At 41.2% G+C, this 18,323-nt stretch overlaps 1 protein-coding gene and 1 long non-coding RNA gene across 9 annotated transcripts in view; one reads left to right on the forward strand and one right to left on the reverse strand.

Annotated features, from left to right (window-relative positions):
• Positions 1-161: 161 nt before the first annotated feature.
• On the forward strand, positions 162-18,085 carry LOC131483582 (uncharacterized). The gene is made up of 4 exons (XR_009247781.1): positions 162-314; positions 1,342-1,452; positions 15,832-17,615; positions 17,979-18,085. It is a non-coding gene; the product is annotated as an uncharacterized LOC131483582 (long non-coding RNA).
• Positions 14,045-18,323, reverse strand: part of OPTN (optineurin) — a 39,933-nt gene continuing 35,654 nt past the window's right edge. For 5 of the 8 annotated variants that reach the window (XM_058681874.1, XM_058681869.1, XM_058681872.1 and 2 more), the window contains exons 13-15: positions 18,042-18,124; positions 17,277-17,315; positions 14,045-14,228 (exon numbers count right to left, since the gene is read on the reverse strand). In XM_058681874.1, the coding sequence (XP_058537857.1) occupies positions 14,101-14,228; positions 17,277-17,315; positions 18,042-18,124 (250 nt within the window). In that variant the 3' untranslated portion in view covers positions 14,045-14,100. The remainder of the gene's footprint in view (positions 14,229-17,276; positions 17,316-18,041; positions 18,125-18,323) is intronic. The other 3 variants (XM_058681873.1, XM_058681876.1, XM_058681875.1) reach the window with 3 other exon arrangements.

Raw genomic sequence — 18,323 nt, forward strand, 5'->3', positions numbered from 1 at the left:
GCACGCCGACTTAGAGCCGCGCTGATTGGCTACGTCAGCTTTCTTGGCGACGACTATCCGGCAGAGATGGTAAAAGGCCCATCTTGCGTAGAGCGATCTGATTGGCTCACGTGACCGGGCGCCCTCTTTGTTGGGGTCAAGAAGACTTCCGGTCGGTGACGTCCTGCGCTCCTTTAGATAAAGTGGTGTTGTGGTGCCTCCCAGCGCTTGGAAGTTTAAGTGTTCCTGGAGGGTATTTTTACAGGAGGTCGGAACTGAATTCCAGACACTATCCCGGACTGTCATCCACTCCTTTCTACGAAGCCAGGCGGAAGGTAACGCTTGAGGCCGAGAGGCCTGCACAGAGACGCTTAAACCGGAAGCACATTGCAAACGTTTCTCCTGCCCTCACAAATGTCCTGTGGTAGGACTGATCCTAGAGAAGTCTGACCGAACGTGCTGGATGATTATTTAACAACGTCTTGTGTTCCACTGAGATGACTGGACTCAAAATCAAAACTCTGGTTCGCTTTGAACTCTGCCTGACCTTGGGGAACTAACTTCTCCCTTTGGGCTTCTGCTTCACCATCTGTGAAATGAGACCTAAGGTCTAGGGGACATTCTTTGAGGCAGTGGAAACGAGTTTTCCAAAGGTATTCGTGATCCAGAGAATTGGAGAATTGTAGCTTGTGTCGGACTAACTTGTTAGGAGGTCGTATTTTTCACAGAACATTTTTTAGTAAAATTCAGATTTTGGGGGGGGGGGATTTACATTCTAAAAATGGTGTTTGTACATAATTCTGAGAACTGCCCTTTCTAAATGCACAATTCTATTTAGCTTATACATAATTTAAAAGGATTCAAAGCGGAAGAGTTTTTGATGGAGCAAATGACCATTTTAAGTCTTTTCCCCCTTTTAACAGGCACTATTCAGGCCCTGTATTCCCGCCCTCCCACCCCGCGCCAATTATTTCATATAAGATGGTATCTCTCTATCCATTGTGTTTGCCTTCGTTTTCATAAAAACTAAAATCAGCTTTAGGATGATGAAAATAAACAGCCCAGATACCATCTACATTGATTTTTTTGGGTGTGTGCTAATGAAGTATTAATGCTCCTTATTATCTGAGCTTATTATATTGACCCAGGAATGGAAATAATACCACTTTTGAGAGCTGCTAGTGTTGAAAAATTAACAGTAATGTTAGCACCAGTGTAATCAAACTGACAAAAGGAACTTTTAAACGCATCACTACACCTAATTGCGAAGGTTCATCACAGACTTACTAGCCATGACGCGGACATTCCTGGACCAATTCTGATTTGTTTTCCAAAGTTCTTTTCTTCAACTTGACTTTCCAGGTCCACTGTGCACCCAAAGCCGTGCCAAGAAGTAGAAAACAATACTGGTCTAAGCCCTCAAGTTTTCGTCCAACGAGGGATCAAGAAAGTATTACTGGAATTAGCACAGCGGTGAGTTTGAGAAAGAATTAGAGGGGTGCCTGGGGGGCTCGGTCGGTTAAGCGGCCGACTTCGGCTCAGGTCATGATCTCACGGTCCGTGGGTTCGAGCCCCGCGTCGGGCTCTGTGCTGGCAGCTCGGAGCCTGGAGCCCGTTACAGATTCTGTGTCTCCCTCTCTCTCTGCCCCTCCCCTGTTCATGCTCTGTCTCAAAAATAAATAAACGTTAAAAAAAAAAAATTTTAAAAAGAGAAAGGATTAGGGTAGATTCTGGACCCACTGGTGGAAGGGAGGGAGGCAGAAAACACAGAAAGGAGTTCAGGGTGTTTTTCTTTTTTTTTTTTTTTTCAACGTTTTTTATTTATTTTTGGGAAAGAGAGAGACAGAGCATGAACGGGGGAGGGGCAGAGAGAGAGGGAGACGCAGAATCGGAAACAGGCTCCAGGCTCCGAGCCATCAGCCCAGAGCCTGACGCGGGGCTCGAACTCACGCACCGCGAGATCGTGACCTGGCTGAAGTCGGACGCTTCACCGACTGCGCCACCCAGGCGCCCCCCCAGGGTGTTTTTCTGAGGCAATGCACTGAAGTAGAGAACATGGGCAGCACTGAAGAGGTTTAGGGGAGAAGACAGACTTGGTTTTCGCTTTCAGAATGAGGTATGAAAGACGCTGATTTAGAAAAGCTTGATCTGCAGATCTGGGATTCAAAGGAGAGGTCTGTACCGCAGGCTCTTACCCTTCTGGCAAAGCGTGATCACCGACCCCTTTGAGAACAGAATGAAAATGGTTTCTTTTTTCCCCCAAGAAAAATGGACACTCGTACATTCGAGATTTTGTGTACCTTCTGAGGGGATTCACATGTCTTCCCAATGACACCCCTTCAGATAAAGAACCTCCAGTGTAGAAGGCCAGCGCCCTGGGGGCACAGACTTCTGGGCCAATGAGAGAAGGTGGGCAGGTGCAGCTGGAGTGTGGTCAGGAAAGCAGTGTCACTCTTGGCCCTAAGTCTGGGCCTGACCTCCTCGTGTCCCTGTGCCGGTCGTCCTCTCGCTGTGTCCCTCCCCACAGGGCGAGGCTCACCCAAATCCTGGGCAACTCCTGGTAGCCAAAGCTCTAGGTCCTGGGACCCTGGGATTGCACTGAGGCGGCTTTGAGGTCCTGCGTGGCCTCTTCCCCAGGTTGTCCTTTGAGGGCGGATCCCTCTGTCTATGGGGTAGCTCTTTGGTGGTGGCTGGGCAGGTAGAGGGACTTGAATAGCGGGCAGGGGTGTCCGCACATTTGGAGAGAGATGGCGCCCAAGTGCCGCACAGAACGGAGTCTACATGGGAGGAGAAGCAGGGTTTACAGGGCTGGGCCCACTTCTCAGGATGCCATTTTTCTGCGGGAAACTCTGAGGAGACTGGTAGCTTGATCTCTAAACTTTAAAACTTCACACACAGGATCTCTGTATTCTTGCCCCAGTGTAAGGGGTGGGCCTGTAAGAAAAAGATGGCACAGGATGCCAAGGGAGCAGTTTTAAGAAGGGAAATGGCAGATATCAATGTGATACAGCAGGGGTTCTCAAAATCTGGTCCCCGGAGCAGCAGCTTCAGCAGCACCGGGGAACCTGTGAGAAATCACATGTTCACCCTCCGCACCAGACCTACTGAATCAGAAACCCTGAGGGTGGGACCCACCGTTCTGTGTCCGGTCTCATGTGGCCACTGCGTCTTTCTATAGCAGTGGTTCTAAAACTTTAATTTTTTTTTTCAACGTTTTTTATTTATTTTTGGGACAGAGAGAGACAGAGCATGAACGGGGGAGGGGCAGAGAGAGAGGGAGACACAGAATCGGAAACAGGCTCCAGGCTCCGAGCCATCAGCCCAGAGCCCGACGCGGGGCTCGAACTCACGGACCGCGAGATCGTGACCTGGCTGAAGTCGGACGCTTAACCGACTGCGCCACCCAGGCGCCCCTCTAAAACTTTAGAGGGCATCAGAATCATGCGTGAGCCTCTAAAACATATCACAAAACAAGAAAGGGAAAAGCAGAGGGAGAAGTTAGCGGGCTCCAGCCTCCTCCCCCAGAATGCCATTGGGCCCTATGGCTCAGTACCTCCCTCATCACCCCTGCCGGAGTTGCGCATTCTCTGTGTCCACTCACCCTGTCTTCCAGATCATCTCTCACATCTCCTGAGCCCACCCCCTCTTCTCCATCTTCACTTCTGTGACCCTCCCTGACCCCTGGTCACCTCTCTGTTTTTTACTTCTAACTAGTCCCTATCTGATCTCACTCACCTCCAATCCATTTCCCTTATTGCTCCCAATTACAACATCATCTTGGCCTGGATGTTCCCTGAACAAAATTCATCAACAGCTCCTCAGTTCCTGTAATTCCAAACTTCTTGCCATTCAAGGACTTGACTTACAGACCTGAGTCCTGCCTACTTTTCCACTAACCTCAGCTCTTTTCTTTCTCCATGGAATCAGTCTTTCTTCCAGCCACGCTGACCTGCAACTTCCTCTTCCTAAATATTCCAGGCTCTGGCATGCCTCAGAGCCTTTGTACATGCAGACCTCTCTGCTTCCAAAGCTTCAAACACTGAATCAGCTCCTACTTATCCAACCAACCTCAATGCAGGCATCACCTCCTTTGGGAATCTTAGCCCTTTGGACTAAGCATTGCTACTCAGTGCTTCCTAGAACTCAGGAGTAGGAGGCTACATAGAACTTTCCACACCATCCTAATCGTGGACCTCTTATGCTTCTTCTCACCATGATGTCAGCATCTGGAGACAAGGGAACTGTGTCTTGTTCATCTTTCTATCTCTTCTCTGTCTTCCCTCCTGCTGCTGGTGGCCGGCACACAATAAATGTTACAGAAAGAAAAAAAAAATCGAGTGGAGTATTTGCTCCTTAACCAATCATTTAGCATTTGAGGGCGAGTTTCTTCCTCTGGAAAGTGCTGATATTGGCAGAACGTGGAATAGAGGCTATTTTAGGAAGGATCAAATGAGGATTTCCAGTACATTTTCACACACTGGTTATCAGCCATAATCACTGCCTCAAGTGTACATGATGTTGGACAGAGATGTGGCCCATATTCTAGGAATTTACACTCCAAGTTGGGAGATGTGACATATGTATAAAATATAAATGACATAAGGTGACGACCAACGAGCACCAATCTTGCTGGACAGGAGGGAACAGACAGATGGGGTCAAAACATTAAAAGAAGCAGATCAAACAAATCATGTGGAAGATGAACAGGTCAAGAGCGATATTCTATGGGCAGTGAGTTTGTGAGCAGGTGCGGGAAGCAGGTAGATGTAACGAGGAAAGGAGTGGCCTAGTGCTTAGACTTGAGTGAATTAAGACTGCATGGTTTTTAACCTCCTGCCCCATGCTAACTGTGCAACCTCGGGTAAATTACTTAACCTCACAGTGCCCCCACTTACTCATGTGCCAAACAGGGATACTGACAGTTATTTCATAGGGCATTGTGAAGATTAATGACCAAAGCTTGAAAACACATAGTGTGCCCAGCATATGTAAACATAAATGTGTATTAACCTCAGGGTGCCTGGGTGGCTCAATCAGTTAAGCATCTGACTCTTGGTTTCAGTGCAGGTATGAGTTCGAGCCCTCCATTGCTTGGGATTCTCTCTCTTTCTCTCTCTCTGCCCCTCCCCCTGTTCTCTCTCACTCTCTCTCTCAAAATAAATAAACTTTAGAAAATTAAATAAAAGTGTATTAACTTCTATTCTTGCTACTTTTCTAATGCTGCTTAGGGACAGTAAGCTAAAAGACAGGTGCTCAGGAACTGAATATACCAGAAAGTGGAGGTAGAGAAGCCTGGCCAAAGATCGTGACACTCCCAGACTGTGGGAGTTCAAGGGAAGAGGCCAGTGGGAAAGACATTATGAAGGAAACCCTCTCTGCTTTGGTAACTGGCCAAAGAAAGTTACTTTTTGCAGGAAAAGGAGAGGACGATGGCCAGGTTGGCATCACTTGGGCACCTGGCAGAATTATGGGAAGGGACTGGAGTGCCCAGGAGGAGGTTGCCGTGGACAGTGGGGAGATGGCGAGCTCAGTCTGAGGCAATGGTGTAGATTTCAGCAGGTGCCTTTGGCCCTGTGACCGAAGCCAGTGGGACATGCAGGGCTTCATGTAGGTCTGGGGTGTGGTTTAGCGAGTACACACGAGTTCTCCAAAACAGTGATGGTAAAAGCACAATATCCTCGAGTATGTCTACCTGGTTATGCACCAGACCATTAAATCACCTCCTCCATCCTGAGGCCTGGCAGGCAGTGCTCTTCAAAATCAGAAAATCAGACCTTCTTACTGGGAGTAATAGTCTGTTTCTAAAGCCCCTCCAGCACCATTTCCCTCCTGCCGACGTCTGTTTACATCTGCCTTCGTATCTTCCTTGCTATACATGCAGAACTCTCTAAGTCTTATCCCAAACTGGAATTTGTCTGGACAAAGATTCTGTACTAAGAAAAATGTGATCCTTGCTCAGAGGGAACCCTCTACTTAGAGAGAGAGGGAACCCCACCTCCTTGATTTTGTTAACAGGTTACTGTCTCTGTTATGCAAATAAATGTCTATTGCTTTTCAATCAACCTAGAGGTTACTTTAAACACTACTCAAACCAGCCTTGCTGGTTTTAATTAATTCATAAGATTGTTGAACACATTTTTTCCTTGATTTTGCTGGGTTTATAACCCAGCAAACAACAACAACAAAATATAATACATATATTTGTAAAATAAATTTTACCTGTAATTATGACTCCTTATATTTAAAAGCCAACATTGCTACATAAATCCATCAGCCTACTGAGAGAGTTTCTGAATACTTTTTGTTTTTTGTTTAAAAAAATTTTTAAAAATATTTATTTTGAGAGAGAGCGAGAGAGCAGGGGAGGGGCAGAGAGAGAGAGAAAGAACCTCAAACAGGCTCCATGCTGCCAGGGCAGAGCCCAGTGTGGGGCTTGAACTCATAAACCGTGAGATGATGACCTAAGCTGAAATCAAGAGTCAGTCACTTAACTGACTGAGCCACCCAAGCGCCCCTGAATAAAAACTTTTTGTATTACATTTTGCATCTTTGCAATTACTTGGCCAGAACAAAATACCACTTAAATTACTCACCGATGACTAACATACTTATAACGAGAGTATGTAATGTTATCTCAGTAATTTTTAAAATGACGAATGATGTAAATCAAAGGATTCAACCGACTGTAAAATTATTTCTATGTTTTATTTGCTTTTCATAGCAAAGCAGTTTTGGTATCTTCCATTGTTCTACTAAGACATTTGAACATTGGTTCATATACTTGAGTCCTGTTACACTTAAAAGCTGCAACTGGCTGTTGTATCAGCTTTCCTCCATTGAATTAATGATGGCAAAATACATTTATTTCATTGAAAGCAATTCCAAGTCACCCCTTTCATTATGGGTCAAATGGAAGTGTTAGCCAATCTTCACAAGAATCTTGATTTTATGACACACACAATACATTTTAGGTTCATATTAGATAATCCTCTCAAAGTTAATTTTTTCATTTTTTAGAAAATAATGGACTTTATTTTTTTAGAACAGGTTTAGGATTACAGAAAAATTGAGTGCAAAGAAAAAAGTTCCCATAAAGCCCCTTCCACACACAATTTCTCCTATTATTAACATCTTGCACTAGTATGGGACATTTGTTACAACTGATAAGCCAATATTGGTACATTGTTTTTTTAAATTTTTTATGTTTATTTTTGAGAGAGACAGAGACAGAGCGCAAGTGGGGGAGGGACAGAGAGAGAGAGGGAGACACAGAATCTGAAGCAGGCTCCAGGCTCTCAGCTGTCAGCTCAGAGCCTGATGTAGGGCTTGAACCCATGAACCATGAGATCATGACCTGAGCCGAAGTCGGACACTCAACCGACTGAGCCACCCAGGTGCCCCGATACATTATTTTAAACTGAAGTCCACAGTTTACATTAGGGTTAACTTTTATGTCATACAATGGATTTTGACAAATTTATCCACCATCACGGTATCATGCAGAATAGTTTAACTGCCCTAAAAATCCTGTGTGCTCTCACCTATTCATCCCTTCCTCCACCTAATCCCTGGTAACCAGTAATTTTGTCTCCATAGTTCTAACTTTTCTAGAGTATCATACAGTTCAAATCATATAGCATGTAGGCTTTTCAGACTGGCTTCTTTCATTTAGCAATATGCATTTCAAGTTCCTCCGTGTCTTTTTGCAGTTTGATAACTTAGTTCTTTTTAGTGCTGAATCATAGTCCATTGTATGGATGTACCATACATATTTATGCATTTATCTATTGATGAAAATCTTGGTTGCTTCCAAGTTTGGGCAATCACAAATAAAGCTATCATAAACATTCATGCACAGGTTTTGTGTGGACATAAGTTTTCAATTCATTTGGGTAGATACCAAGGATTGTACACTTTGTTTTGCAAGAAACCACCCAGCTGCCTTCCCAAAGTACCATTCTGCATTTCCACCACCAATGAATGAGAGTTCCTGTTATTCCACATCTTCTCCAGCATTTGGTATTGTCAGTGTTTTGGATTTTAGCCATTTTAATAAGTGTGTGGTAGTGTCTTACTGTTTAAATTTGAAATTCCCTAATGACATGTTGAGCATCTTTTAATGTGTTTATTTACCAACTGTACATCTTCTTTGAGGAGGTATCTGTTATCTTTTGCCCATTTTTAAATTTAGTTGCTTTCTTATTGTTAAGTTTTAAAAATTCTTTGTATATTTTGGTATCAGTCATCTTTCAGATATGCTTTGTAAAGATTTACTTCCAGTCTGTGGCTTGAGTTAATTTTTGTGAAAGGTCTAAGGTCTGTGTCTAGATTCATTTTGTTGCATGTGGATGTCCACTTTTTGTTCCAGCATCACTTGTTAAAAATACTATCCTTTCTCCATTGAATTGCCTTTTTTTCTTTATCAAAGACCAGTTGACTATCTGGGTCTATTTCTGGGCTGTCTATTCTGCTCCATTGATATAATTGTTTATTCTTTCACCAATACCACAATCTTGATTCCTGTAGCTTGAGAGTAAGTCTTAAAGTGGGTAATAACTGTCCTCCAACTTTGTTCTTCTTCAGTATTATGTTGGCTATTCTGGGCCTCTTGTGTCTCTATATAGACTTTTAGAATCACTTTTTCAATAACCACAAAATAACTTTTTGGGATTTTAACTGGGATTGTATTGAATCTGTAGATTAAGTTGGGAGAAAATGACATCTTGACAATACATGAACATGATCTCTCCATTTATTTAGTTCTTTGATTTCTTTCATCAGATCTTATACATATTTTGTTAGATTTATACCTAAGTATTTAATTTTTTTGTACTAACATAAGTGTTATTTATGTTTTTAAAGTTCCAACTGCTCATTGCTGTTATACTGATATTGGTAATTTGTGTCTTCTGTTTTCTTAACTAGCTAGAGGCTTTTTGTTGATTTTGTTGATCATTTCAAAGAACCACCTTTCAGTTTCATTAATTTTCTCTGTTGATTTCCTGGTTTGAATTTCACTGATTTATGTTCTCATTTTTATTATTTATTTTCTTCTGCTTCTTTTGTGTTTAATTTGCCATTCCTTTTCTAGTTTTTTACTGTGGAAGCTTTGATTACTGATTTTAGATCTTTCATTCAATGCTGTACACTTCCTGCTAAGCATGGCTTTCACTTCATTCCACAAACTTTGTGTTATATTTTCATTTCATTTAAAGTGTATTTAAAGCTCTCTTGAGTATTCCTTGGCCCACATAGTATTTACAAGTGTGTTTAATCTCCAAATATTCTTTGAGCGTTTCTAGTTATCTTTGTTTTTGATTTCCAGTTTAATTTCATTGTAGTATGACAGCATACTGTGTATACTTGTTGTTGTTTTCAATTTGTTAAGCTGTGTTTTATGGCTCAGAATGTGGTCTATCATGGTGAATGTTCTCCATGAACTTGAGAAAAATGCATATTCTGCAGTGGGTCTATTAATTGCTGATGGACAGATTTTGAATTCTTTAACTCTTCATCTATTTTTTTCCTTGCACTTCTATCACTTTTTGCCTTATGTATTATGGTGCTCTGTTGTTAGGTTCATATATGTTAAGGATTGTTATGTTTCTTAGAGAATTGACCTCGTTATCATTTTGTAATGTCCCTTTTTAACCCTGACAACTCTCCTTGCTTTGAAGTCTTCTTTAAATTAACAGTTATCCCACTTTCTTTTAATTAGTGTTAGCATACTATTTCTTTCTCCCTCTCTTTGTTTTTAATCTATATGTGTCTTTATATTTAAAGTGGGTTTCTTATAGACGGCATATAGGTGAATCTTGTTTTTGTTTTTGTTTTTTTTAATCCACTCTGACAATTTCTGTCTTTTCATTGGTATTTTTAGAGTATATATTAGAGGATGTCTAAAGTGAGTATTGCTATAACTGGATTAATATCTACCATATTTGTTACTGTTTTCTATTCTTACCATTGTTTTTTGTTTCTTCTATTGTCTTTCACTCTATTTCTGGATTTTCTGCTTTTAACTTAACATTTTATGTTATTCCATTTCTCTCCTTTCTTAGTGTATCAATTATACTTCTTTAATATTTTTTTTTCAGTGGTTGCACTGGAGTTTGCAATGTACATTAACTACTAATCCAAGTGCGCTTTCCTGGAACACTGTACCACTTCATGGGGAGTGGAAATACTTTGTAACAGAGTATCCCACTTCCCCTGCTCCCATCCCTTATAACATTGCTGTTATTCATTTCATTGATCCATTAGCTATAATCACTGAATACACGTGGCTACTTTTATTTTGAACAAACTGTTAATCTGTTAGATCAATTAAGAATACAGGAAACAAAAGATTTTATCTTCATTTATTGTTTCTCTAATGATTGTCCTTTCTTTACATAGACCTCAGTTTCTGACCCATGTGACTTTCATTTTCTCTGCAGAACTTTTAACATTTCTTATGAAGCAGAAATTGGCAACAAATTCCATAAACTTTTGTCTATTACGAAAGTCTATTTCTCCTTCACTTTTGAAGAAAATTTCCATGGACACAGAACTATATGTTGGTGGGTGTTCTCTCTCAACATTCGAAATATTTCACTCCTTTCTTCCTGCTTGCATGGTTTCTAAAGGTCTGATATATTTCTTATCCTAGTTCCTCTACAGATAAGATTTTCTTTCTTTCTGTCTTCTTTCAAGATTTTCTCTTTGCCTTTGATTTTCTGTAATTTGAATATGGTATACCTAGGTGAAGATTTTTTTCTGGCATTTAACCTGCTTGATGATCTCTGATCTTCATGATCTGTAATTTTGTGTCTGTCATTAATTCTTCAAAATTCTCAGCCATAATTACTTCACCCAGCTTCTTTCTTTTCATTCTGATATTCTCATTGCACATATATTACATTTAAAATTTTTTCCCCACAATTCTCAGATATTCTGTTGTTTTGCATTCTTTTTTCTCTTTGCATTTCAGTTTTGAAAGTTTCTGTTGACATTGCTTCAAGTACACAGGTTTTTTTTTTTTCCTCAGCCATGTTCAGTCTGTTGATGAGCCCATCAAAGGAATTCTTCATTTCTGTTACAGTTTCTTTGATTTCTAGTATTTCCACTTGATTTTTTCTTAGGGTTTCCATCTCTCTGCTTATAGTACCCCTCTGTTCCTACATGTTGTCACTCTTTTCATTAGAGCCTTTAGGGTAGTAATCATAGTTGTTTTCAATTTCCAATCTTATAATCATCCTATGAGTCTGGTTCTGATGCTTGTTCCATCTTTTCAAACTGTGTTTTGTTTTTTAGTATGCAGTATAATTTCTTGTTGAAAAATGGAAGTGATGTAGCAAGTAAAAGGAACTGAGGTAAGTGAGTCTATAGTGTGAGGTTTTACGTTTACCTGGCTAAGAGCTGGACTGTGTTTACTGCCTGCTGCAGCTGTAGATGTCACAGGCTGAAATTTCCTCTGCTGTCCTTGTTTTGTCTCCTTTGTTGTCTTCGGATTTCCCTATATACTTTTTCTTAAGTAAAGCCAAATATGAATTCTTCCAGTTGTAATCTCGTTATTATGCAGGCACCTTGTTGATGTGGTAAGAAGGTATGTGTGGGGGAGAAGAGTTCCGCAGTCCTGTGATGAGGTTTCGGTCTTTTACTGAGCTCTGCCTCTAGGGGGTGACCTTTACAAGTGCTTCTCGGACTTTTTTCTCCTCTAGGTGAGAGGAGTAAAAGTAGAGGGGGCTGGAGTTGGGTATTTCCTTTCCCCCAGGTCAGTGAGGCTCTGATAATGTCCCAACAAGGTTAGACTCTGGTAAAACAGTTTCCCCTGAGGGAAGGCCTTCCTAAGAAGAACAGAGAACGCGGTGTATTTCAAAATGGCTACTTTCCCCCTCCTCCTCCTAAAAAGCAGGGGAGAATTTTCAGAAATATTCACTGTGAGGAGCTCCTAGAGCTCCTGGAGTTAAAACTCGCACGAGTGTGGGGGCCTCTTAAGAATGGACTCCTGCTAGCGTTTTTAATTCTCAAGTTTGTCCACACCAAGCCTTTGGCAATTCTTCAATTACAGTTTAAGTTCTCCTACTCAGATGCTGACTCTTATTGTGCTTTCTGCTCCTGAGACCCTGATCTGGTAAAATCTGAGACTCTTTGTACCTGACTGTCTCTCTAATTTCTGGGCAGTGGTTTGCCCTGTGACTTCAGTTCTCTGAGGGATTTAAAGAGAGTTGATGATTGTGAGTTTGTCCAGTCTTTTTCTTGTTACAAGGACGGAAGTGATGACTTTTAAGCTCCTTATAGGCCAGACTAGATCAAAATGTCTTTAAAATACAATATTTGAAGGATCAATATTATGAAATTAGTTAGGTATAAAATTTTCATTGGCTTGTTCCTATCTCTTTCCAGTTCCCATTTTTCTGTTGCTCCCAGTCAGCCACACTTGGAGAACATGGTAGAGCTGGCCCCAGAAGAGGGGCCAACATTCTCATGAGGTGTCATTACCTGGTGACATGGAACCAGGCCTCCGAAGGGACTAATTATTTAGAGAAGGCATGAACAGAGTTTACAAACTGTTTACCAAACTGTTTGATTCCCTCAGTAGAGGAGCTTTAATTTAAGGTGACTTTTTGAACTAGCCTTTTGTAATCCTTTTAATTATCCAGCAGACAATTTGATCACAGGTTTAAGAAGCCCCCTCACACTGTTACTTCAGGGTTGGGATCAGCTTAATATGTTTACTTGAACAACATAAAAGGATAGTCTCTTAAATTAAACGTGAAACCATTTGGGTTGCTTTTCTATTTAAGATACTGTTGAAATCTATTTCCTCTAATATAAAATAGTAAGGAAAAAAGTTTAAACTAGAAACGATAAATAAGAAATTAAAAATGAGAATTTCATGGTTATTTTAGAAATGTCTTTAAGAAGCATTCTCTGTGGACTGACATGGGGGAATCTCAGTTATTAGTGAATCTGTGCAGTGTGGTCTCTTGGCATGAAGACAGAATTAGCAGTTTTGATTCCTGGTTTAAAAAACACAGATGTACACACACACACACACACACGTGTGTGTGTGTGTATTAAATCAAGTTCGCCTAATTTTCTTCTAAACGTTCTAGGATATAGACACGCAAGGACACTGTTTACTTTTATGACTGGCCCAGTATTAGCTAATCTCAGTAAACTGTAGATTTACAAAATACAGCAAATCTCTATCTTTTCACCTCCTTAGCAAGAATAATTTTTAATTCAAACAACAAATACTAGCCTCTAGTAAAGGGATTTGTATATATTCATAGACTTAGCAAAACAGATATGAATAAGTATTAAGCCTCTCTGAAGCTGAATATGGAAAAATACAGCCTATGAAATTGGCCAATCATATATGAACGATGTGAAAGATTCAAAAGCAAGATTGTATTTTACAATACCTATTTCTGTGATAATGAGTATACAGCTTGATCCAGGAAAATCAAAAGACAGCTGTTCTATTTTAGAAATTAATAAACTACTGTACAAATCCATATACCTGCAGCACAATGAAACCAGTGAACCTGATGTATGTACCTCACATATACCGATATATTGTCACTTGTCTGGATGATCCAGTAAGAGCCCACAGTGCTCATATGAAAAGAGCCATTATCACCTTTGGTACAATTACTGTGGCTGCAATAAAACTACAACATACACACAACCCCATATAAATGTGTCTTAAATCAAGAAAAATAACAATTTATTTTTCAAAACCTCCAAAGATGACTTTTCTTGATTAAATCTGTAGCCACTTCATTTTTCCTGCCTCCTTAAAAGGTTCTCAATGTTCATCTGTGAGGCCTCTTCCGTTGGTTATATTTACCCTGTCCCATGATGTCACACACTTATTAACTGCATGAACAGTTCAGCTCACATACATGGAACCCCCTCAAAAATAAAGAATCTATCACAAGAGTGGCACGTTAAGGATTCTAAGGAAATCCACAAAAAAATGTCCTACTTAGGGCATATTGATTTTCTTCCTCCTAAAATAAGCATAATGAGGCAAAATGTCTGAGTGAAAACAAATAACACAGAAGCATAACTCTTGGAGGAAAAAATCTGATATTTACCAACAGTTTGGGGGAAGTAGGGTATGAACACTTAAATGATGCAGTCCATAACATGGATCTGTAGCGTGTCTATGTCAGGCAGGACTTCTCCACATTTGGGGCACGAATGAATTGGAATATTCCGCTGTTGCTGCTGCCTCCAGTTGGTATCCTCGTCTCCTGAGAATAAGCATTGAATGAAATGCTATTCCATTTCTTCCATGTTGCAAGTGGCTTTGTTTGTTTGATTTTAATAACAGACAATTAATTTTAACATCCATTAAACTTGGCAATTGGTACCCAATGGGGAGGGAATACAGGTTTTTTGGGGGGTCTTTAACTTAAGAAATCTACACACACACAGAAAATGTGCCCACATAGTACCTGCTATCCTACTGCTGTAGGTTTTGGGCTCTAGTCCAGGTTTTTAGTATGTGATAATACGTGGTTTCAGTTCTAGGTACAGAACAAGACAAGTTCTAATACAAACAGGAATATTTGAGAGAAGAAACAAGATACATAAGGATATGAGCTCAAGAGGAGAGAAGGTGGAGAAAATAACGAGTGGCACACAGGTTTCCTAGAACACTATGAACCCCCTCAGAAGCAGAGATAATAACCATGTTCATTCCGCCCATGCATCTGAGGACCTGGGAGGTGGAAGAGAGGGGTACAGAGATGAAGGGGACTTCAAGAGAGAAAAGCGACAGTGGGTGTGTGTGAGGGAAGGGCCACACTGTGCCACGTGAGGCAGGTTAGCGGGAGGATGGGAAGGGCACCGGGCTCAGACTGCTCTGTGCAGAAAGGCCGCCTCGTGAGACCCACAGCACCTGGGAGGAGTTTTACGGATATGTAAGGGCTGCCCAGGCAAAGTGAGTGGGGAGAAAGAAGGGAAGTATGCGTTGTGTCATTCTGTCCAATTTTAGAGCTGGCCCAAGGTTCAAGTCTAAATTAAAGAATGCTTGAAATAAGCCTTGACTCTAAGAAGGTCCCACATGCAAACTAATCGATGTTGGAAATGACTTTTGGCTACCAGGGCATCTCCTTGATCTGACCTTTCTGGACCAGTGCAAACCATTTTGGTGTCAGAACTTGCAGTCGGCGCTCAGTGTTTGCTTTGGAGGCTGGTCATGGAGGTAACCTTTAACCTTCAATTCAATTCAATTCAATTCAATTATTTGAATTGAATAATGGAGACTATGGTAGACAGTCTGTGTTCAGTGAACTTCAGAAACACCATTGCACAGAAATACTGATCACAAGCTGTGATTTCTAGAAGCATGGATCTTTCTAGTGATCTCATGGTCCTAGATCAGGAGTCAGTAAACTTTTTGTGTGGGCTGCAGTTTGCTAAACCCTGCTCTGGAGGGCAATAGGCCACTTACCGGGGACTGTTGATTCTTCATTTTAAACTTTATTTCATCCATCTTTGCCTTTCCTTTCGTCCTGGTCTAGGTTTCGAGACTCAGACTTGAGCCGTCGTATGAGGTGGTTAACGGGTTCCCTCTACCTTCCTGCTCTTTGCTATAAAATAAACTTTGTTTTTCATTGTTAACCCATCACACTCCTTTGTCTTTGACCTTTTATTCTCGTACCGTACTGACTGAAATCCTAGCTTTAAGGTCAAGCTTAAAGTCGGGCCTTTTCAAGGCCTTTCTCAGCTGCCCTGGCCCTCAGGGATCATCCTTCCCTCTGACCTTAAGTAGCATCATCTCTATTACTTAAATCGTATCTTGTTTTATGCGTCCATCTTCTTATGCGCACATCCTGTCTCTCCAACCAGACCATCAGCTGCTTCAGACCTGACCATGCCTGTACCTATTTCTTCCCTCATGCTCAGCTGAGTGTCCCAGACCAGGGCAGACGCTTTGCTGGCCACGGATGACCACAATGATGAAAGAGAGTGAACAGGAGCTACTGTCTAAGCAGCTTTGTTACGAAGCTACAAATCTAAGATAAAAATCTGAAGACAGTCTGTGGAATATTACTTTGTAGAAGACAAGAAACTTAGTAGGAAAATCATGAACAAACATGTACTTTGCGATGAGTTTTGGACTGTAAGTCAAAGAATGTCTGTTTTTGTTATTTTTTTAACATAAACAGGCATTTGCCTTATTTAATTATGACCAAGGAAAATCTTCCTCTAAGAAATCCAGATGCAAGAGACTGTCCTTTTGGACCCAAGACAATGTCGCACTTTTGATATCAGAGGTAGATGGGTGTTCCTGGGATATTTAAATCAGGTTAGAGAAAATGTCTGGTGGTGCTCAAGTGTAGACACAGGTTTGACAGAAGAACACAGCTTTACCCTACAACGCTCAACATGCCTGAGGCTAGTGTTCATGTCGGTCTATGTGCTACCTCTACGTATGCCCCGTGAATGCGGTTGATTTTTAACCTGAGTTACTACCTCTAACATTACTTTAAAAAAATTTTTTTTAACATTTATTTATTATTGAGAGACAGAGAGAGACAGAGCATGAGCAGGGGAGGGGCCGAGAGACGGGGAGACACAGAATCTGAAGCAGGCTCCAGGCTGGGAGCTGTCAGCACAGAGCCCGACGCGGGGCTCAAATTCACAAACCACGAGATCGTGACCTGAGCCGAAGTTGGAGGCTTAACCGACAGAGCCACCCAGGTGCCCCTAACATTACTTTAACTTATTTTTTTCCTATGAAAGAACTTTGGTGGGGGAACAGGGGAAGAAGGAAGGCGAAAGGGATACTCAGAGAAATTTCCCCAAGATTGAACAGGTGACGATACATCCTGCTTGCTTCCTTGCTGCTGCTGACACTGTGATGTTTCAGTAATCGGTTGGTATATGGAAGGGACTCAGACTGGTCCACCATTAAAAAAATGTTAAAAAGCCAGTTTTATGTGAAATTTGGGATGGCATCCTAAACCCAGATTCTTTTTAGTGGCAGCTCTGTCAGTCTTCAATCCTTTGAATACTTTTTTTTTCTTATCTAGACTCCGGGATAATACTTCCCTTTCAGTGATGTACTACAACACAGGGATTTATTATACATTACAAAACATTACTACAGTGTATTAAAACCATGTAATAAATACAGCACTGTTAGTAAGTGTCAAGACTGATTTCACTCAGGCAACTAAAATCTGGATGTGGCACATAATTAGATGACAACTTATTACATGCGGTAGCGTGTAGTGGTTAAGAGTCAGATAATCTTGGGTTTTCCGTGTCCAGTTCAGCCCCTAACTAACCTCGTGATCCTGGGTTGTTTAACCTTGTCTTCTGGAGAACTGTGAAAATATATAACTCATGAAATTTTGTGAGGATCACAAGAAATAACGTGTATGAAGTGATCAGGACAGTGTCTATGCACAGTAAACTCAGTAAATGCTAACATTATTATGTGCATAACACCAAGTAATGGGTGAAGATTCAAGTTCTGGGACAGCTTATTTAATACAACGTCTAGATGCATATTTAGAACACATCGATAATTATAATATAACATAGCAGATGAGTCCTGTAAGAGGAACAGAGTACTTTGGAAATTCAGGAGGGAGAGGTTACATTTTGCTAGAATCACAGGGACAGTATTTGAAATGGGTTTTACAGATGGGGTAGGGGTTCAGTGGAAAGAGACAGGAGGGGGACAGGGACGTGTGTGAGGGAAGGATGCCACATAAGGAAGTATATGCGGGTATGCAAGCCTATGACGAGTTCAAGGAACAGGGAGCGATTCTGTTGGCTAACAGCTGAGGGAATTCGAGGGGGAGAAGGTTAAAAGTTAGGCTATGCCAGGCCTTAACTGCCAGCACGAAGAGAGTCTGGTGTCTGGAGTCAGTCTGTAATGGATGGAGAATTAGGGTACTGTGAAAATAAGACTGCGGGGTGCTACATTTTTCACAGTCTGATCTGAAATTCATTTTGTAGAATGTAGTGAAATTGTCTTCAAGCGTTCTCTTCATAGAATAGTTATCCCCTGGAGCCCTGAAAACCAACAATCACACGGGACTCACCTCTCTGAGCGAGGTAGGCCTGCTGGTCAGGGTCACTTGTTCTTGCCCCATGACGGCTCTGCATCTCCATCAAGGACTGCCTACTGGGATGAAAAGCGACACTATAGTGATGTTTCAAAGCCCTGAAATATGACAACATTAAGCAGACATTCAAGAGCAATATGGGGGGGGAGAGAGCTGAAAAAAAATGCAAGTTTCATAAAAACCAGAACTTAAGGGTTAACTTGAGTTTGAAATATTATTGGTAGTAGCACAATGTAGTAAAAGAAAATAACAATTAAG

The sequence above is a fragment of the Neofelis nebulosa genome, chromosome 8 (assembly GCF_028018385.1).
Source record: "Neofelis nebulosa isolate mNeoNeb1 chromosome 8, mNeoNeb1.pri, whole genome shotgun sequence".
NCBI classification, from domain to species: Eukaryota; Metazoa; Chordata; class Mammalia; order Carnivora; family Felidae; genus Neofelis; species Neofelis nebulosa.